Source organism: Dermacentor variabilis, chromosome 8 (genome assembly GCF_050947875.1).
Source record: "Dermacentor variabilis isolate Ectoservices chromosome 8, ASM5094787v1, whole genome shotgun sequence".
NCBI lineage: Eukaryota > Metazoa > Arthropoda > Arachnida > Ixodida > Ixodidae > Dermacentor > Dermacentor variabilis.
In genome coordinates, this window is record NC_134575.1 from 21,544,479 (window position 1) to 21,567,509 (window position 23,031).

The window sequence follows — 23,031 nt, forward strand, 5'->3', positions numbered from 1 at the left end:
TCGCTGTCTGCACACGAGATGCCAGCTCCTTATTTGCTGCTGCCTTTCTACCTGCAGACTTGCCGAACAGGGAACGCATCTTTTCCTTGCATGCATCCCAGCTGCCCATTTCGTCTTCGTTATCCTCAAACCACACCTTCGCTGTTCCGTTGAGGTAAAACAATATGTTTCCCAACATCAGGCCTCATCCCAGTGACTGTTCTTACTTGCAAGCTCGTACAGGGGTAGCCAGTTCACGATGTCGTCATCAGTTCCGCAGGATGTGCCTTGGTCTTTTAGCTGAGTCAGGACGACCGTTGTCGTTGCAGTCGCCTCGGTGGGCGCCGACCCCTATTTCGCCAATGTGGAGAAAGCCAAGCGTTCGCCGCTGCGGAGCTTTGTTGTACCGTGTGGGTACACCGCACCTCCACCAGAATACCAAGGGGATAAGAGTAGCCAAAAGGGATTGCATTTAAATTGGAAATTGCATTTAAAGATATATATAAACATAGAGAGATGGCTGCAGGCTAGATGGCAGAGCAACAACAGGAGCGCTACTGTGATTGTCGTTTTCGCCGTCTTTCTGGCGCATTCTTCCATGTTCGACAGTATACGTGCTTCAGTGCGCGCGAATAGAGCGTAACAATATATATATATATATATATATATATATATATATATATATATATATATATATATATATATATATATATATATATATATATATATATATATATATATATATATTGTAAGCACTATTAACGGACTTCGTCGTCTTCATATGTACATAGCCATCATCATCTTCCCTGGTCTACTTCTTCGCGCGTGAGCTGGGAGCGTTGCCTTTTTTGGAATAAACAGCGCTGGACAACTTGATCTACAATATATATATATATATATATATATATATATATATATATATATATATAGATACGGCCAAGGTCCGGTCGAAACTTCAATACATAGCTTCATACGCACGTCTACTTCACTTTGAATGTTTGTCCGGTCAAAGAAACGCTTTTTTACAGACATACTGACAGAGTTGCCGTTGGCTGTTGTCTCGGTTCTCTCGCCACCGCCACAATTTTTTCAGAGACGTTGCTGTCTCCTTACAAAAACACATTAGAGGATCTGGCTAGGCTTTGCGTAACGCTCGACGATGCTGTGTAGTTAGTCATCATCTAAATACTTCACATAACACCAGTGAGTACGTTTCATTTTTAAACTATTATATCATGCCCGTCTTTTCCAAAGCCCACATAACGTAAAACCACCTGAATAAATTATGAGGTTTTACCTGCCAAAACCACGATCTGAGTTTAATAATAATAATAATAATAATAATAATAATAATACATTTACTTCCAACAATGAAATGACTACATTCATACAGGCCTGCCAAACCTTTGAAGGCTTGAGCGGCAGAGCCTGGCAGGCCGCAAAATCCCACACAGTACATAACAGATTATAAGCAGCGAACTCTAGTATAGCATACCAGAAAAAACTTATTAAAATTCATACAGTGTCTAATAGAAGAATTTTCATCGAGAATAATGAAACAGAAACGCAGCAATGCGTGTGAATGAAATGACCACGAGATTATATAATCATACACCAATCTAACCGTCATAGTGCAAAGTAATTGCACGATCACATGCATGAACACAAGCAATAACAGGTAAGCGAAAGGAACAAATACCCGTTTACAAACAGATACGCCTTAGCAGTCTCTTTAACTGGTGTTTTGTTTTTGCATAGAGGATGCTGGGGGGTAATTTATTCAAGTGCGCCGGAACATAATGGGCGCGAGCTCTAGTACTGTACCTTGTGAAACAACGGGGCTTCCAAAAGCCCCCCTGGGCATTAAGCAACGGGAAGAGGTTTACGGAACTAGGAATTTAGTAGACCAAAAGTGTTTTAAAAGAACCGTTCGCATTATGGGATCGTTGAAATTCAGCATCGAAAATATCTTGAAACGGTCTGGGCCAGCATTCAGGCTCAGACATAGAATATGTTTTTAAAGGGAGTGCAGTATTGCATTTATTCTGTTGTGCCAGCGAGCAGCACAGTGTACGTATAAATTGTCATGCCATACCGCAGCAGACTGTAGCCTAAAGCGTGTGTTATTGTTTTCCTTACCGATAAGGGCATGTAATATCTTATATTGTACAATAGACATGATACGGCACCAAGTTTTTTGCAAACGTAAGCAAGGTGGCTGTTCCAAGAAACGTCACCGTCAATATATAGACCAAGATACTTTAAAACAGATGAGTACTGTAATAGCCTACAAGAACTAGATGAACAACCTGAACAATGCAAAACAAGAGGATAATCAAGGGCTACTTTCCTTAAAGGATTATGGAAGCAGAGTAATTGAGTCTTATATACATATATATTAATTAGGTTATTTTGAAACCAGTCCATAGTTTTTGTTGCAGCAGACTGTAAAGAAGCAATCGCATCGTAATAGCTGTGGGCAGAAGTTACGATCATCGTGTCATCGGCGTATTGATAAAGAGAAACGGGTATCATGCTATAGAGCTCATTTACAAAAATAATAAATAATAACGGGCTAAGTATAGATCCCTGTGGAAATCCAGCATTAATAATGAAGAATGCGCTATCAACTTGCCCAACTGAGACGACCTGATGCCTACCCTGAAGGAAATTTGCTATCAACGACCAGAAAGCACCCCGAAATCCGTACAAGTAAAGCTTGTTTAACAACAGATCTTGATAGACACTGTCAAAAGCCTTGCTACAATCAAAAAGGATAGCACAAGCTATAGTATATTTATTATCGAAAGCTATATTCAACTGATAGGAGAAATCTTCCAGAAGGGTTTGAGTGCTTTTGCCGGGCCGGAAGTCATACTGACTACGCGACAAAATGCTGTGGGCGTCCAGTAAGCTTGTCATCGTCAGCAATAACTGTTTTTCTAGTATTTGAGCAATAGAAGGTAGAATTGAAATTCGGCGATAATTCTCAATTTTATTACGCGCACCGCTTTTGTAAAGAGGTATGACTCTTGCTGTTTTCAGTTTTACAGGAATTTCGCCACTTGAAATTATGCGATTCAGTAGTGCTAGCAAAATCTCGTGGATATATTCATATCTTCTGCGCAAATCATTAATGGAAATACCACCGATTCCAGGAGATTCATTACATTTTAAACTGAAAATAATCGATATTAGCTCTTCCTGAGAAATTGAAGGCAGATACGTCGATTCACTAATGCTGTGACGCAAAGTACACAAATCTACCTGTAAGTTTGTGTTTCTCACTATACGAGAGAAGTGGTTGTTAAGCTGATCAGAAATATTCTGTGTGCAGCTGGATAAACTCCAAGGAAAATAATTCATTATATTAGCCCGCGTATTAGCGCCTCTAAAGCTGTTAATTAGGGACATGTTTTCTTACTACTGTAACTAGCAGCTTTAAATTTGTCTCGAAAATGTATTGTCTTTGCAGAGCGGATCATGGCAGTAGCTTTATTTCTCAACTCCTTAAATTGGACCCGTAGGCCTGCACAATTTCGGGCACGCTTGCCTTGGACCCAAAGTAAGTATTTTTCTTGAATTGTAGCAAGTATGTCAGGCGACATCCACTTGTTATCAACGTTACGTTGTTTGATATCTATTGTTCGGGTAGCACTTTCTTTTAGGTTCTGGAACACTTCCACGAGCTTGTCATAAAGGTAAGCAGGAGACACTATTGCTAAAAAAGATTTCCAGTCATATTGAGCCACAAGCCTATCAAATATTTTCGGATCAATCACTGAAATTATTTTTTAGAATCTGTTGGTGCTGTTGCAGTATCTGGATAACTTATTGAGCCGCAAACAAAGTAATGGTAAGCAAATTTAATTTTTACCATAGCGGATTTTATGGCTAGATTCTGAGCGCGAACGATAACGTGTTCAATGCAGGATACGGTGAGCTTACCGGCCAAAAATTCCTCGCAAGTCGCTTGGTGAATGACGCATTCCAAGCCCCATTTGGAAAGGCTATCGAGGTAATCTGCGACCAAGCCTACAGTAGGACGCAACAGGTAAATATTGATATCACCTATGATATGCACGTGCTCTTCGAGCGATAATGTTGGCAATGCGGAATCGAGTTCGGATAAGAAAAGCCGCACATTGAAACTGGGAGGTTGGTAAACCGATAACAGAATCACTGAAAGAACAGGTTTGCTCAAGCGCTGCGATATCAATTCAGCTTAACAAAAGAAAAAAGTTAACTGTGAAGCTGCCTACCTGTTACTTATAAAAACTGCGATGTCTCCTCCTTTTTTGGTTGGTCGCGTGTACGAAAAGGCTTGGTAATCCGGCAATGAATACTCTGGAACGCTCTCTGAGGAAATTTTAATTTCAGTAAGTACAAAAGCATCGAACGTTAGGCGAGACGATGAAGTGATGGCATAAAACTGATTGCAATGTTACCGAAGGCTGCGAATGTTCAGGTGTGCAACTTTGAAACTGCTGGTGCAGGCATCAGAAAAAAAAATTTACATCCATCAAAGTCAGTGCATTTGACACTCCCTATTTCAGCCATGTGTAGACAATCTTATCCAAATCCGAGAATTTTTCAACTCGAATGAGAGGTGCTCCCTCAGACCTTCTCGCCAGAACCTTTCCGTTTCTGGCCCACATGAACTTGTACCCCTTTTCCTTTCCTTTGGAGCGGGCCAACCGCAAGTGATCCCGGTTCATCCACGTCTGGTTTTCGTTAATGAACAGACGAGGAAACTTGTCCTGCTGAGCAAGAACCGGAAGACCTTTCTGAGCGTGAAACCATTTTTCTTTCACTGAAGCGCTCTGTGCTTGTACAAGAATAGGCCGGCTAGTGCTAGATTTATTCTGCGTCGGTAAACGGTGTACCTGGCAAATTTCATCTTCCTGGAAATTTCTTAGGGCCAGTTGTCCAGCTAAGTCGCGCATTAAGGATTTCAACTCTCCGCCAGGTTTCAAAGGGAGGCAATGGATTTCAAAACTGCAACGTCTGCCGTATTGCTCAAGTTCATTTATTTGCACCGTCGTTTGGTCTAGAATTTCAGGCTCACAGGCGACTGTACCGGAAAGTGACTCCACTTGAGCCCGTAGCTGAGACACTTCGGTTTGATAAGTAGTCAAAGTAGAAAGCACAGAATCATACTTTTCAGAAATAAAATCGATAGACGCTTGAATGTCGCTCACCATATCCCGTATCAGCCATCTTTTCACAAGTTGCCATGAAAGAGAGCAGTTCCTCAACCTTCACCGTGAGCGTCTGAACAGTGCTGGTTAATTCGTCCAGTTTGGTATTAATAGACGAAAAGTGGCGGTCCAAGTGAGCCATCGCTATGACTGGAACCGGTACCAGACCTACAAGTCTGACACGTCCATGTTTCACGTTTAACAGTGGACATTTTGGTGTAAACACCCTTTGTTATCGCGGAACAGTGTTTCCATAGATGGAAACTTGCTTTGCAACCGGAACATAAACGGAATTTGCCCTCTACCGGCTTATCGCATACCGAACACACAGAAGACATTGCAGTGCATTGCATTCAGCAGCAAAAGAGTAAAATGCGTGCGTACAAAGACGGTTTAAGAAGCCTACATCCCAATAAACAAAGTAATGTTTCAGTGACACCGGCCGGTTCTGCCGCTGACTGCAGGGAAGCACCGGGGAGGCAGGCTTTAAGTACGCTGCAGCAGACACCACCAGGTGGCCCGGGTTGAGCTGTCTTACACCAGGGGATGTTGCGTAACCGTTCACGGATGGGACCGTGAATGCAGAGGCCGCATGCGCCGCAGAGCGCCCGTGATGCCAGCGACCGACGACAGGGATGATAAGATCCGGGGCACGCCACGGCGTCCTGCCTGTGAAATCTACCAAGAAGCGAAGTAACGTTTCAGTGACACCGGCCGCTTTTACCGCTGACTGAGGCACGTCGTAATGGGGGACTCCGGAAATTCGGAACACCTGGTTTTTTCAACGCGCACCTAAATCTAAGTTCACAGGTGTTTTCGTCTTTTGCCCTCACCGAAGTGTCGCCACCCTGGCCAGGATTTGATCCCGCAACTTCGTGCTTAGCAGCCCAACTCCACTGCCACCATGCAACCATGGCAGGTCCGGTTCACTCTACGGTGGCTGAAGGGAGAACGGCAACAGAAAGAATTGAGAGAGGGGGAAAGAGGGAGGGACGTGCACGGACAGCACTACGGAGGCTAAGGTGCGCGCACGAGCCAGATGTTCTCGGAAAGCACAAAAGCGTCTTCACTCCGGTCGGTATTAGCCCATGTCTACAGGTGATTGGCAAGGCTTCACCAGTGGGATTGGGCACTAGTCAAATTAGTGTACAACCATGCCCGTGTTCGAAGAGCTGTTTAATTGACAATAATTACTTTAAGGCCTTCTTCGGCAAGGTTACACAAGGCCCGGTAGATTCTTCCTTCGACTCCTGGCGATGATGAACGCTTGCACAAGACAAGTTCGGCTTCAAATTCGTCCATAGAGAAAGCACTTCATACGGGGTTCCCGGTATAGCGCGAGTAGTTAATTTTGGCGAGCAGTCGTATTTGAGAAATCGTCAGGGATGTAAATCTCTAGGCATTATTCGTGAAGAGCCACATAATTGAAATGGTGGCCCAATTCAGGGGTTCTACGGGCATCAAGGACAGTTCTCTATATGTGAGACAAAGGTTTTCTGCAATCCAAAAACTGACTTAGCTGCATTCATCTTAGTGATGCGAGTTTGTCAGTGCGATGCTGAATTCTCATTTGAGGTCGTTTCGCCATACTGAAGTCACGTACACATTTTATGTGCCTATAGTTTAGCTGGCGGTGGAAGCTAGTAAAGCACTGGAAGTGGTACGGGAATATATCTACTTAGGGCAGATAGTGACCGCCGATCCGTATCATGAGACTGAAATAATCAGAAGAATAAGAATGGGCAGCGGTGCGTTTGGAAGGCATTCTCAGATCGCAAACAGCAGCTTGCCATTATCCCTCAAGAGAAAAGTGCGTAACAGCTGTCTTACCAGTACTCACCTAGGGGGCAGAAACGCGGAGGCTTACTAAAAGGGCCCTACTCAAATTGAGGACGACGTAACGGGCTATTGAAAGAAGAATGATGGGTGTAACGTTAAAAGATAAGAAGAGAACAGAATGGGTGAGTGAAGAAACGCGAGTTAATGAGATGTTAGTTGAAATCGAGAAAAATAAATGGGCATGGGCAGGTCCTGTAACGAGGAGGGAAGATAACCGATGGTCATTAAGGGTCACGGACTGGATTTCAAGAGGAGGGAAGTGTAGCCGGGGGCAGCAGAAAGTTAGGTGGGCGGATGAGATTAAGATGTTTGCAGGGACAACATGAGCACAATTAGCACATGACCGGGGTAGTTGAAGAAGTATGAGAGAGGCCTTTGCCCTACAATGGGCGTTGCCAGGCTGATTATGATGATGATGATGATGACGATGATGCTATTTAAGCTCTGCATGGCGCCGATTTCCGCGAAGTTTCTCTAGTTCCATATCGTAATCGGTGCAATTAGACGTTCCAGAAAGCGAATGCATGAGAGCCTCGGTGATACATTGTATATTGTCATCACGGCTAGAGGATCACGACATCACGACAACTCTTTTCTACAACTGCTTTGAATATTGGCCTACAGTGCGTGATGACAGGTAACTTGGAGTGCCTCCACCTTTCAATCCTAAGAAAAGCTTGGAGGTGGCCACATGCCAGCGTTTCAGTGCGCGAAAACCACCTAACATTTCTATTGAAGGAGCGTGAAGCCAAGTGGCGGTGCAGGCAGGTACTGCTCACAGTATGACACCCAAAGGTGGGGCTGCCATCATTAAACACATAAAAATAACCTTGCGGAGACCGATGACACTAATTTTGTGACCATCGAGTTAATCTTTGAGGTTCCACAGATATCATGGTGGACACAAAAATATCGAGTCATCACTCATGGTTCGGAGTCACCGTCATGATACACTGTAACGACTCACAGTTCAGCCGATGTGAGGGCTGAAGACCAAGTACTATGAAACCGCGCTTTATTGTCTTCACTCTTAGATGCACATACTCGTTTTCATGGTCGGACAGCACTGGGCGATGGACGTTCATCACGTCACGTCGTATGAAAACGATACTGTTGCTGCATGCTCCATGTGTCGCGGACATGAAACCTTCATACGCGAACAGCCGGATGTGAGCTAATAGGTGCTCGCTGATGAAAAAACGGCGATGTCATTCATGAGCACAAACTGTTGACAGTACGACACGCATAAATTATTCCTCTGGCGATCCACGTTGTATTGAGGCGTTCCGTACCTCGTCACGGAACGGTAGCTTCTGGCGAGCAATGATTTAAACCAAGGGCTGAAAACACTGCACTGACGTCAGCCTGATGTAAGTCTGATGTGAGCTGACAGGGGCTCGCAGATGGCGATAATAGGGATCTCAGTCATGAGATGAAACTTACAAAAGTGTCACACGTGTGACTTTTACGCGTGTCGCACTTGTAGCGTTCCACAGAAATATTGATGTGTTCCGCACCTCGTCACCAATCGGTAGCTTCTGGAGAGCCCTGATTTAAACCAAGGGCTGCAAATACTCGACTCAAAGTGTCCCACACCTGCAGCGCGATTTGCACAGACGAAATTTTCCTGTTGTTCAGTATAACGCAAAAGTCATTCAAGAGAGACCGCCAAATGTTCGTGACCTGAAGATCATCAGCCAATGTCACTTCAATAGTTGCTGTAGCCATCGAGGTTGGTGCGGTATGAGGTATATCAGTGGCGCTTTGCGCCCTGGGAAGGCCAAGCCATTTTACAGGAGGTCAGTCTTTCCACTTTGTTCTCTTTGTATTCATTTAGGTGGTTCTGTGCGTTAACGTGGCAACCTCTGTGACGTAAGATGGCATGTCACTGTCTGCAACTGTGGTTCTTTAGTTGTCAATGCCGTCGTCGCCGAAGAGTGGAGCACCCTCTTCGAGCGTTCAATTGTCCCGTACTATTCGTTTCAGGGATGTTAATTCCTTCCCCACCGGCAGGCAATCTTTTGAATAGGCCTTGTGAGCCCCACTACATTTAGGGCACTTTAGAACATCTATGTGGAACGGCGTTTTCTAAATGGTACTCGGAACACCGCTGGCACACGCCGTTATTCACACAGACACCCATGACAAAGCCAACCTTGCAACACTTGAATCATTGGAGGGGCCGAATGGTCGCACTGGATAGCGGGTATTTCCTACTTTGACGTGGAAAGGAAGTCTGTCTCCTTCAAACAATACATTCACAGAGCGTGCGTTTCCAAGTCTGGAAACCTTCGCAATAGTGGTGCCTTCGGTCGTTGCTTTGATAAGTGATGGCAAGTGGGCATTCGCTATGGCAAGGTCGATAGCATAAATAACAGCCCCAGTACCATCAGCGTCTGCAGGGATCATTCGTTGTACATTGACGTTGTGAATCTCAGTTATATTACGTAAACCTTGTAGGGCATTGCAGTGCGTCACATAAACTGATCATTCTCATTTGGTGCGATTTTCTCAAGCTAAATATAAAATTTCTAATGATGCATACGTATGTGTTGCCATTTATTGTTTAGTTTCTGTGCACAAAGAAGCATGTGACACATTTTAATGGCTGCAAGCAAACCTTAGTACTGGAACGAAATCAGGCATTGGAACTATATATTAATGTTCAGTTTCCTACAAAATATGAGATTTGTCGCGCAATGTTGTAGGCGCTAGCTTTCTGTTCTTTTTTCCCTGGCGTCGCGCAGCTTTTGTTTTGAGCCTGCCTACAATAATTGTAGGCACCAATTATTATTTGTAGGAACTATTATTGTTCAAGCTACGAGGTTCACCTTTTCAAGGACAAATGCGAATATGACTGTGCAGATAATGAAGAATGCTATGTCTTACAATGTGCGCCTTGAGGGTTGCAATTGTTATGTTGCCTAATTTGACCCCTTGCGAATGGTTGATATAATGCATTTTATAGTAACACAGTAAGACACCTTTATAAAACAACCCATTTTCGATATCGAAAATTCGTCGCAGTAAGGCTATTCCAGTGTGAATATTGTGCAGTGCCTTACTACGAACACCAGAACGTTAACTAAATTACCCAATACTATACTGTTCATGCCAAGTGAAAAATTACTGTAGAAAAAGTTTCACTAATTTTTTTGAGCACAATCTCAAAGAATGGGTTACGGCAGCCGTCCTCCTAAAATGAAAGTTCCCTGGATGCTGTGCACGAAAACCGAGACTGACGATATGTGCAGGTTGGGAGTGTATAATGAATCTATTCACTTGGTCATATTCTTTTTTACTCTGCTTTGCAAGATCTTCCTCGCTGTGGCGTTGATAGACCTTGGCCAACTTTGCAACAATGATAGATTTTTGTTAATGGGAGGGTTAATGGCTCAGGGCATAAACGTTGATAGCTTCAGTGATGTTGTCGAAGGCCGGTTCCTCATCATCGTGTAGGTGTGCGGGGCTGCAGAGGAGCCCGGGCCCTCCTCCCTAATGGTTCTGACGCCGGCCAGCGCTGCCTCTGTAGATGGCCGTTCAGTGGCGACTGCTACGAAAACTCGACAAGGCAAGATGTACGTTTGCTTCAAATCAGCAAATCAACTGTTGCGTGCACCGAAAATCCTTATTTTTACAGGTAAATTTTACCGCGAAGGACTAAACGTTGCTTCGGCAAACTCTGTCATGGGGTGGTGATGGCCGGCGTATGGTGGAGCGTTCAAATGCCCGTAAAGCTATCAAATGCCGATCGAAGAGGAGCCAGCAATTGGACCTGCGTGGGTATCCCAAATTATAGCCCTTAAAGCCTACTACTTCTCTATATAAATACAATATACTTATACCATAACAGAACTATAATAGAAGCAGAGTTCTCCGAGCAGCCATTCCCACAGCAATTTTGGTGAGCGTTCGCGGGCTTGTTTCGCGCTCGAAAAACCTCTTTTATGTGGCATATATGGAGCAACAGAGAGCTGTATCGGGAGTTTTTCATGGTGCACTACAATTTTCGCATTGGTACTTTTAATCTAACTATAATATTTGGGCAGTTTATTAAGTAATTAAGACTAGTTATCTAATAAGCCGGAATGAAAAAAAGACAGTTCGAGTACCTCCCAAGGCAGCAAACAACATTACCTTTGTTCTGCCCAGCTATGTCGTTTTGCATATTTTTGGACTCGGGCTAAAATTATCTGAGACACCATGTATATATGGGATCATAATTAGTGCGACACATGCGACAATCTCAAAACAAAACGAGACACAGCATAGACCCTGTGAGTGGCGGTGACGTTATACATGGACCCCTACGTTGGCAAGTAATCGATTTGTGTTAATGTTATTGGATGTTGGCATTTACATACCCTCCCACACAGAAGGAGCCCACTCCACGCTTAAGGGCTGCAATTCCCTCCCCCCCCCCCTATACGTATTCTGTTCACTTTGCTATACCTTCTCCATGTGCCCAACATGGACCTGCTCTAGATTTGCACGTGAATTGCCTCACTCCTTAACCGGCGCCAACCCTGTGCCGAAAGAGCAATGGCTCCTCCAGCAAAGTTTAATTTAGCCCTGCCCAAATGAAAGCTATACAGGCAGAAATCAATAAATAACAAAAATTATATGTCATTTATTCACATAAATACATAAAAAATGGAGCCGGTTGAACTGCAGTAGCAGTACTGCCCCTGCAAAAGCGGTAGTTTCAGCATGAATAACACGCATTTTAGCGTGCAGGTTACAAACAGACTTACCGTTAAAAACAGGTTGCAGTTACGAAAATGAGTTCAGTTATTAAGCGGATAAAGAATTTTCCAAAGAAGGTATAGCAGCTCATCGTATTGTGACTTGAATACTTCAAGGCACTAAAAGTGCGTCTTTAGTTGAGTCCGAAAATTTCCAATAACAGGACCCGAGCAATGGAGCGTAGTGGCTGCGCAATTCGAGAATCGCATATCGGGGACTCTGTTTTATGGGTAGGCATCTTATAGCTCATGTCGCTTATTACATATTCCAAAATTATTTCAACATGAATTTCGGTTTAAGCGGCGTATCAAACGAAGGCAACCAGATACATTAAGCATGTTTTCCTGTTTTTTATGCCAAAGTATTATAAAGGTGGCCATAACAATAATATTTTAGAAAACCGTCGATATGCTTTGCTTATGTAGGAGCACACTAATAAAAAAGTTATATCGCACACCGTATCTAGGAATACAGTAGGCCCGATAATGTGCGCCACCCAACTTACAATCTCATTAAGAATACTACATATCGGTTATATTTAGTGCGCATGCTGATGCGACCACGCCTTATACCCTGTCGTGGCTTCTGCACAGCATGCTGAGGAGCTGGTTAAACTTGGAGTGGCAAGAAGTCAATTAGCTAATAACTCTGATCGTACCCTACTTCTCTCTGAGAGATCTTTCCGTGATTGATGCTCTATGATGAGAACTTTGAACACCATCTTATAAAACAATATTGCAGAGACCATTTAAGGACAGCAGCAGTAGAGCAGTGCTTCAGAATCAGTGTTCGTTTTGAAGGGTTTGACGTAGTAGTTCTGCGGAAACCCGCAAGGTGGAGAGAAATAATTAAAAAAGGGAAATCAGACATCCACCCGTTCAGAGCAATTGCTACAAAGGAAACCCATACGGGTTCCTCGAAAGAAAAGCCTCAGAGTTGAAGAAAAATTCGTCCTGGTCCGGGACTCGAACCCGGGACCACCGCCTTTCCGGGGCAGCCGCTCTACCATCTGAGCAAACCAGGCGGCTAGCAGATGGCAGGGCGAAGACGAATTTGTCGACAACACACGAAGCAAAGGCAAGTGCTTGACGTAGTAGTTCTGCGGAAACCCGCGAGGTGGAGAGAAGTAATTAATAAAGGGAAAACAGACATCCACCTACGAACGCTACAAAGGGGTGGATGTCTGCTTTCCCTTTATTAATTACTTAATTACTATTAAATGCGTTGGTCGTTCACAAACCTGTTTCCGTTCTACATGTAGTTCATGTCACCTTGCTGGGCACATCTCCACTGTCCAAAGCTTCAGCGGTTTTACCGGTGACGCAGTTTACGTCATCGACTTTCCACTATGACGGCATTTGCTATCTACCCTTCCTGGATAACAGGGTCTCTCCCATCACTGACTGGTCAGCGGCGCCTTAACGGACAGTCCGGCCAGAAGATTACTAAAGCACCAAGGATCGGGCTCGCGCCTTCAGTGGCCACGGGATAGTGGTAGCAGTGCGTTTGTCGCTCACAAACCCGTTTCTGTTCTAGATGCAGGTTGGTAGACAACCGTCACTTTTTGTAAGCGATCGAGTAATCCTTTTTTGCTGCTTATCCCGTGGCCAAGTGTTTTCTTGCAATGTTTTTATGACTGTTGCGAAGAAATTACTTGTATGTAGCTAGGTTAAGGTGAATCCTGGGCCTCTCGGTGATCCACAGTGTAACCAACTGCTTGCAGCAATCAGCAACCTGTCATCCAAATTCGACTCGAGACACGCTGAGGTTATGGGTGCTCCAGCTGACCTTAAACAAAAACAAGAAGCGCTCGCTCAAAACGTGCCTTTCTATTTTTATAGACTGACTAAGGTTGAATCCTTCGTTGATAACTTTGAGAGCTCGCCACCTGTGGCTGAAATCGACGACACAGTCAAGAAAGCAGTCAAAAACTAGAATATTGCCCTTAATTCTCGACTCGATTATCTTGACGGTCGATCAAGGAGGGATAATCTGCTCTTTTACGGAATCTCTGATTATCCCACAGAGACTTGGGCTGAGTCTGAGACCTCAGTTTCGGCCACACTTTCATTGCATCTCAATATTTAAATTAAATATTTAAACGGCGATGTCTAGGGCGCATCGTTTGGAGTCGTTTTTTTGCGAATAGAACCCGGCCAACAATAGGTATGCTCTCTGCATTTAAGATTGAGGAGAGTATCCTTTCACACAGGGCAAAACTAAAAGGCTCAGGTGTATCTGTGGGCGAGGATTCCTGCAACAGTACGAGACAACTGCGTAAAAAAAATTATCTATTTTAGAAACGCCAGCAAACAACCCTTGACACTTCGTCACAGCAAAGTTATCAACAGACAAACTTATGCATACTGTGAAGCCACCCATAGCGTCTGCGAAATCTACCGTCCCTAAACGCGCACGCGGCCGTAAGTAAGTGTACAGTCACTAAGCTGAATGATTCCTCATAGCCATCTGTTGCACGCCAGTAAGCGCAAGACTTATCCATACTCTTCACTAATGCACGAAGTATGCTCAACAGACGTGTAGCTTTGTCGTGAACCATTGATTCTCGTTCCGCTGATATTGTTTTCATTACTGAAACGCGGCTGTCCGCAAAACAAGAAGCAGTGAAATATCGGATTGTGAAAACCCTTATAATCTGTACAGATATGACCGCGGCACTCGATCAGGTATCAAACAGCTATCAAACATGCTTATTTGACAGCTACCAAACATGCTTTTATGTCCCAAAACATTCCGCTTCTTTCATCATTACAACTTGTGTCTGTACGAGTTCTGCTTGCTAACAGCGTGTTTATTTTCGGTGCCTGCTATAGACCGCCTGCTGCTTCTATTTATTTTTGTGACGAACTCCATGATGCAATCAATCAACTTATTCTCACTGCTCCCTATTGACATAGCTGTGACTACGTCACCTTTGTTCCTACTTGGAGACTTCAATTTTCCGAATGCTGTGTCGTCTAATGACTCCCGTAATGCTAAACGAAGTTCTCCGCAACTTTCCGAATTTTGAAATCTCAGCCACGATTTTAATTTAATCCAACTTCTGCACCACCCCACGCGTTATACACAGACTTCTTCCAACACATTGGACCTTATTCCTACCCCTGTACCCAACTCGATCGGTTTCTCCCCTAACGTTCCTGAAAGGAATAAGCGAATATTTATTGATCCACTTCACTCTTAAGGCGCACGCTAGCAGTAACGAGAGCTCAAAAACGACACTAGACTATAACAGAGCCGATGTTTCTTCAATAATTGCCGAGTTTGAGTCTTTCATTAGAAACTACCTCGTACACTTCTCACAACAAACTGTAGTTGAAATTTGGTTTCTGTATAAAAACAAACTACCGTATTTAATTCATGGTTACGTGCCTAAAATAAGGGTGCCTTCTAATCCCTGCTCACCGTGATCTAACAGTTTTCTTAAGCACCTGTGCTACAATAAAAAGCGGGTGTTTCCTCGCACCAAAGTTGCAAATCATCCTGATCGCTTGTCCCATTATCACCAAATTGCCGATGAATTTTGTTCGGCATCAGCCAATGACAGACAAATTTTTCTGACCCATAGTCATCCAGCATTTCTGGTTTCTAACCCTCGAACCTTTTGGTCCGTTGCGACTGGTACTAAAAGAATGTCATGCAGTTAATTCAGTCTGACGTGCATGCTTTGCCTAACTAGCGCTGTGATATCTTGAACGATACCGTCTCCTCATGTTTTCAACATCGCTTGCAAATGCTGTGCCACTCTTATCACACGCAAATTTTCCAGCCTATGCATTCCATCTTGTTTGACTGGGGTGGCGTCGGCAAATTATCAGCAATCTAAACATTTCTTGGTCTAGTGGCCCTCACTTCATAAAGTCATAAACTCAAAAATGCCAAAATGCACTGAGTTGTTTTCATCTATTATTTTGTCGAATATTCTTGACCAGTCTTTACAGCTTTCAGCCCTGGTCAAAGACTGGAAGGTGGGAAAGGTGGTTCCAGTTCATAAATCTGGTTACGTCCATTCCGCTAATAAATACTGTCCGACTTCCTTAACGCGCATTTCATGTAAAATAATGGCACATATACTTTATTCACACGTCAACAAATTTCTCGAGACCAACTCTTTCTTTAACATCGCGCAGCATGGCTTTAGAAAGTTAGTTTCCAGTGAAACGCAGCTCCTTTCTATAACGAACGATTTGTTCAATAATGCAGATCAGAAAATTGACCGCGACAGCGTATTTCTGGACTTGTCGCGAGCTTTCGATTCTCTTTCTCACGATTTACTGATCTTTAAGCTTTTCCTTTTTAATACTAAACCCAAGGTATTTACATGGCTGAAGGATTTCCTTTTCAACAGGACTGAGTATGAAACCGCTAGCGAATTTTCGTCCAGACCTTGTCCCGTAATATCCGGTGTACCACAAGGCTCGGTACTCGGTCCATTGCTTTTTCTAATCTACATTAATGACCTTCCTGACTGTATCTCTAATTCAACCATTGGGCTGTTCGCAGAAGATTGTGTTATCTGTCGGAAAATAACTAACCTTAGTGATTCTGGCAAGCTACAGGACGACCTGGATAGCGTACCCAACTGGTGCAACAAATGGCTAATGCAGCTTAACACAACTAAATGCAAAAGTATGCGTGTGTCCTCTAGCTCTTCCTCTTGTGATGTATTCCCATATTCTATTAATAGCACTACTCTTTGGGTTGTTAAATCCTATAAATATCTCGGCCTGTCTGTTACTAGCAACCTTTCATGTATGATGCATGTTGCATATGTCACTAACAATGCGAACCGAACGTGAAGCTATTTGAGTCGAAACTTTGCATCAGCACCCACCTCATTAAATATTATTCTATGCAAAACACTCGTCCGTGCAAAATTAGAATGTGCTTGTACCATATGGGGCCCTGCTCAAGCCAATCTTGCCATTTTCATAGAAACCATTCAGAACCACGCCGGCCCGTTTTATTCTGTCAAATTATTCTTGACATTCTAGCGTCATGTCCATGAAAACAACACTAGATTTATTTGACCTTTGGTTACGTCCAAGTACTTTCGTCTCTGTCTTTTTCATATGATATATTACTTTAACCATTCTCCTAAAGAAAATGTTTTCACCAAACTAAGTTACATATCGTCTCGCATCGACCATCAACGTGAAATTAAAGTGCCATCTTGTCGAAGTAACTTGTGCCATTCTTCATTTTGGCCAAGAACAACCATTGAATGGAACCGCCTTTCCGCCTCAACAGTCTCAATTTGTGACACCACTAACTTCAATATCGCCGTTCAAAGTGCCTTATAGTTAGATTTTCTATTGTTGCCCTGTACTGCAAATATTGCGTATTTTCACCATTCCTTTATATAGTATGTATATTAAATAAATAAATAAATAAATAAATAAATACATCAATAAATAAATAAGTAAACAAATACATAGGAAATCAGCGGAGTTTTTGAATATTATGTGCTTTTTTATTTAAAGGTATCTGCGTGATAGATATTTTTTACAATCAAAAAAATATTCGCAGGTGTAAAGCCGAGACAGTCTTTCTTGAAAAGAAAAAAAAATGCGCAATAACAAGTGCACTTTTTGTATTAAATCCGCACTATGAAGGTTGGTTTCTTGAAAACATCCAGCCGTGAAACGTTTTTAAGAAAGAAAAATCAGTGCTTTAAAGGGACGGACGACTGTGACCGACCGCCCGGTGTAGCTAAGTTCAGGTACAATTTTTGTACGTACTAAGGCGGTTTAGCACTAACCACACTCAAAGCTCTCGCCGGTCTTTCCCGCTCTTTTCAATTTTGTCATTATTAAACAAGTATATTTTGTTATGTGTGTGTGTAGTGTTCGATCACGTATATATACATAAATTCTAACCTTGCGTTCAACAATAGCTAGTCGAATAAAAAAAGTTGCTATCTCTTAGCACAGAACATTACACTCAAACTACGTGAACTCTAAAGCCATCGTATAGCGTCTATCTGTGTGTGGAGCTCTCGAAAAGCTATGCATTTGGGAATCATTTCGTTACATGCATTGTTCTCTTCCATGAAACATTCCATGGAAAGCAGAATAGCATAAACGGTGCAGGCAACAATTTCAAAAGTATCTCCAATCCAGAAAATGAGCATTAAATTTGCATTCAATTGCAGCCTGTGCAAGCAGGACAATGCTACAAAAAAGTGGAGAAAAGTCAAACACGTCAAATTTTTCTAGTATCAATTTTCAACATTGACTAAAGAAGTACTTAAGGCAGTCTTCGTGCAGGCTGCGGCACTAGTTCTTGGGAGTCCGAAAGCTATGGCAAAGAGCCACATATTGAACATCTGGGTCATTTTGACCGTATTGGCCCTTCTGTCCACAGCTCCACAAGGAGTTGATGCAGGTAGGCTTCCAAGCTCAGCTCGGGGACCGTCAGGAAGGGGACCTCGCAGGGCCCCGCCCACGCATACTCCACGTACTCCTCCTCCATGTAATACAAGGCGTACGTATTTTTTTGTACTCCTACTTACCTTTTTTTTTCGAAACCCGCTGCTCAGTTTGACTTGTAAAGTAGTTTCATAAAGTGAGAACAATCATTCCTTTATTTCAAATCGAGGAACTCGCCAAGTGGTCATCCTGTTGAAACGTGTACTTGTTTATCTTTGTCGGGGGATCGCGTTTCACCGTATAACAAATGTTATCGCTGAGGGCAGGATGATCATGCATGTATCGGAAGTTTCTAGAATTTTATGAATGGTTCCATCTGCTGTATGTTGTCACGGAACTTTGTGTAATCTGATCGCATGAATGTGCGACGCGCTTTGTTTAGTAATTTCAGGCAGACGCGCGGGCACCAGCAATTATTCTGGAACCTTCAAAGACTCGTGTGTAAAAGCCGACTCGCTTGCCCCGCAGATGAGACTTCCGATGATTGCCGACTGTGTTCGCCGCTTTCTTTGTGGTTTTATTGTAACTTGATTGTGTGGACACAAGTTCGCCCATAAAAGTTTCTTTCACATTCAGAGTTTTCACTGTGAATTGACGTCTTCTTGTTTTAGAAGGTCACTACAGCATGACACTATCTTCGCGTGTGGCAAATTGATGAGGTGATTATGTTTACCCGGCTCCCAGAAATAGCCCGAATGCAGACCGGTGTTGCTGCTTCTAGCTGAAGCAATGTCGTTTGCTTATTGTTGTCTTATAAGTTGGTGGCTTCAATAAATATAAAGCGTTGAACTTACTGCTGTTAGATTCCATAGTTTAAAGGCTTTTTCGAAGTGGTATATACGAAGCTCTCAGAAAAGTGACGCAAGTTCAATTTTGACGCAAAGACAAGTTCGCTTTAAAAAAATCAATTTTTTGCTTACAAATCCAGAATATAGCGCTACAGTTTTAAATTGGACCTAATAATGTATTAAACCTCTAACACTCATGCGGATTCACGGTTTATATATGCTTTAGATGTTATGTTGGCTCTGATAGTGAATCAAATTATTTTCATCTTTCCGTTCTGCCCGTGTTCCATAAAGTGAGCTGGAAGGCTTTTAATCGAAAATTGGCTCACTTTAACGATATAAATATGATGGGTGATAATGAACGCTGAAGGAAAATCTCTTTGAGAGAACGTGTTCGTAGGCATCATTTCTTGCGAGGATCCTGGACTGAATACGTGCGTCTGGAGCAGCTGTCTATGGTATGACAAGGGCGACATAACAAATTTGGATGACAAATATGGAATGACAAATAAGCAAAGACCGCGTGAACACGTCTACTGGCCCAAGTTATGAGAGAACTTGGCCCAACGGGTAGGCGTAGAAGGCGTGAGGATGATGGCATGACGGTAGTCTAATCATGAAGCTCAAATGGCAACGATAGAACAACCACGAGCATGTAACTATGGTCAGGTAAATCTTCGAAAGGTCGCTGCATTTCCTCCTCAAAGGCGGATGCGCACGAGTCTCGACCAGAGGGAGCGCACTCTATAGATTGACATCACAACCCGGATGGTCGGTGATCCCGCCGACGGATAACGTGGCCACGCGCGCCTCGAACTGGGCCGAGTCGCGTCGGCTGTGTGCGTCTGCCCCTCGACACAGTGAATCACCAAACTGTTTGTGGTGCTCTGTCCTCCCGTAAATATTATTGCGAGCTTACAATATGCAGCGCTTGTGCAGCGTGCCTTTGTTTTGAGCTGTGATCCGGCGACAAAAGATTGCATGCGAGCATCGATGACGCTGCTCTATGATGCTGCCACGCACGGCTACAAGCATCCTAATGTTTGTTCCATGGTGTTGTGATTTGTTCCAACGCGAAGTTAGGACGGAGAAAGTTAACTAATGTATTGTACATATTATGAGCAGTGGCTGTGTACGCCCAGTGCGGCTCTGTGTTTTTTGTCGTACGGCGTGAAGTGACAGAGCGAGACCATTCTCAAAAGAAATGAGAAAACCCTACGCGAATAAACCAACCTTACGAGTGACTCACCAGAGAAGCTTTGCCATAGCAACCTCCAGCGCAAAGATTCGTTGCTGTCTGCTCAGTTTGCAAACGATTATTGGTAGTAGTTTTATTTAAAAAAGGCCGAGTTTGGACAGAAAAGAGAAACGCCGATTACGATAGCAAATTAACTGACAGCTATATCAATTAAGCATAGCAGTTTTATCTGCCGTATTAACTTGTAAACACAGGCGTACTACCTAACACATCTCGCTCGATGACCGCGGAAACTCGCTGTATAAAAGCTGATTTAGGAACCGCGGCAGCAGCAGCGAGCGAGCTGACCTTCGCGCTGCGTGTCGCATAAACGCGAACTAGGCCGCAAAAACACCCCCGTCGCAGATTGCTTTCAAGATACAGCGGCCCTGGCAGGCGCCGCCGCCGGATCCGCCCAGAGTAGAACGCGCACCTCCCCCCTCCATCCTTACCCTTCCCCCGAGGCCTTGGGCGCCACCGAAGACGGCACGCTTCCTCCCCAAATTCCTCACTTTCGTGCGCGATTTGGAGCCGCGATCGCAGGCCCGTATGAAGCAATATATTGAAGTTATTTTTCGAAGTTTATTAAATCACTTCCTACCAACACAGAAACGCTTTTTCTGATAGATAGATAGATAGATAGATAGATAGATAGATAGATAGATAGATAGATAGATAGATAGATAGATAGATAGATAGATAGATAGATAGATAGATAGATAGATAGATAGATAGATAGATAGATAGATAGATAGATAGATAGATAGATAGATAGATAGATAGATAGATAGATAGATAGATAGCGTTGTGACATAGGGTAGCCATTCGTAACCATTCGTGCCATATGGATGGTTACCAGTCATCAGATTCTGCTGAGACTCACACATGTCTGCAGATGTAAGGACGCACATGTCTCCAGATGTCAGGACACCTCTCTCCACTTCTTTCCACCTCCCCATGCTCTCTGCACCAAAAGTCCGCTTTTAAAGCATTCTTCTTCCCTAGTTTACTGCACAAGCGACTTCGTCGACCTTGTGGCGGCCAATCAGAGGTGACGTATAGTTCACAGAGCGCCACCTCCGATGTTCAAGTTTCGCAGCAAGGACGAGCCAATTCTTCCTCTAAGCAGTTCACGCTCGTTACCGCCTCCACAGAGGGCAGCGAACGCGGTCATCTCTAAGTAAGCCGCATTGACAGCCACAGTCGGGGTGGGGCATGCTGTCATCGTCTTGGCGGTGACGCTCTCTCGGGAGAAACACCGAAAAAATGCACATTGTCAATTGGGGCGTCTGTTTACCGCCACACTCGGTGTCAAGCACTCCTTGTCGCCGTATGAGCGCTGCTAAAGCGGGCTGCCTCTGCGAAAGTACCCAGACAATTGGCACGACCGATTTAGGGCGCAGCAATATATAGAAGACACGTTAGACAAGCTGGCTAGGCTTTGCGTAATGACTGACGAATCTGTGTAGCCAGTTATCAGCTATATATTTCACAAAACATAACGCTTCATTTTTAAAGTGTCATTAATTGTAAATCTTTTAAGAAGCCCACTCAAGGGGAAGCTGAAGAGTCTGTCGAATTCAATAAGACGCTCATATACGGATTCGGGAACCTTATAAACCATGTAGGTAAAATTTGGGGTTTTTTTTCAATTAGGAGCGACGTAATCGTCGGTTAAAATTGCCCTGTAGCTCCGCCCCACGTCGAACGCCGCGCGCTGCTGCTGACGCTGACGATGCGAGCGGAGACCGGAAACCGCGGTGTTGTGACGTCAACACTAGTGTTCCGTTCCTTCGCAGCCTCCGCGACCGTGCCTCACCGTGCTTGTTTCTGCGTGCGTGCCATCGTAATCTGCTTCGATCGACCCTGCATTCCTTTGTTGGCGCGTCTGCGTGTATGTAGAGTGGTAGTATACGGCCAGCCCTGCAATTCGGCCTTGCTGTATATGGCCACAGAATGAGAGAGGACTACTTGCCACTAGCAGGCTTTCTAAACGCAGCGCGAAAAGATCGGAACAACGAAAACAAAGACGGCACGAGTGCGGACTGACTGATGATAACTGGTGTTGGAAGGCCTTATGAATACACGAACTCGCCCAAACCTGGATTTTGATTTACTGTGAGCTCCTTCGTGTTAGCACGCTGAACGGAAGGTGCATGTTTATCTCCCGCCCTTGACGCAGGTTTCGTCGCTAAGCGCCGCGAATTTTCTATTTGCACGTGTGTTGTAAAACAGCCTGCATGTAGCTACCATAACGCTGTGCATATGTAGAGTTTGCATGTGCTGGAAAGCCGGCGCACGCCAGGACGCTACGCTCCCCCCATCTCTCTCGCACGGCGAGAAACCGACCGTCTCACGTAGCCGACGGAATTCGCCGCCTTTACGACTTCGGTTACGAGTAGTGTGCGGATGGCGCACAGATGAAGGTCACTACACGTACTGCATGAACCGGGAAGCTTTTCACGCATTTAAACCATCTTTGTAGATTGCCGACAGCTTTGAACAGCGCACAAATGCCGACGATCGCATCCCCGCTTACGTTCCACGAGGAGGCATCCAGGAACACAACACTACAGTTGTTTGACCGGAACCGAGCTCACTAGATCGGCGAAAGATCCGCGAGATCACTAGATCGCTTTGCAAAAAATATACTCACCAAAGAGCATTTCCAACACGAGGAGATCCCAAGACTTCGCTTTCGTTCGCGTCGAAAGCACTGCTCGCACCAGCATCGTTTGCTTCTTCGAGAGGCCGGCTCTTCGCAATCGGCTCGTACATGTAGGGAGTAA

General features: G+C 44.1%; 1 protein-coding gene across 1 annotated transcript in view; it reads left to right on the forward strand.

Moving 5' to 3' along the window:
* The window catches only part of LOC142590943 (uncharacterized), a 60,919-nt gene that overhangs the window by 27,627 nt on the left and 10,261 nt on the right, over positions 1–23,031 (forward strand). The window contains exons 4-5 of the mRNA XM_075703324.1: positions 3,455–3,544; positions 18,153–18,272. Coding sequence (XP_075559439.1) covers positions 3,455–3,544; positions 18,153–18,272 — 210 coding nt within the window. The remainder of the gene's footprint in view (positions 1–3,454; positions 3,545–18,152; positions 18,273–23,031) is intronic.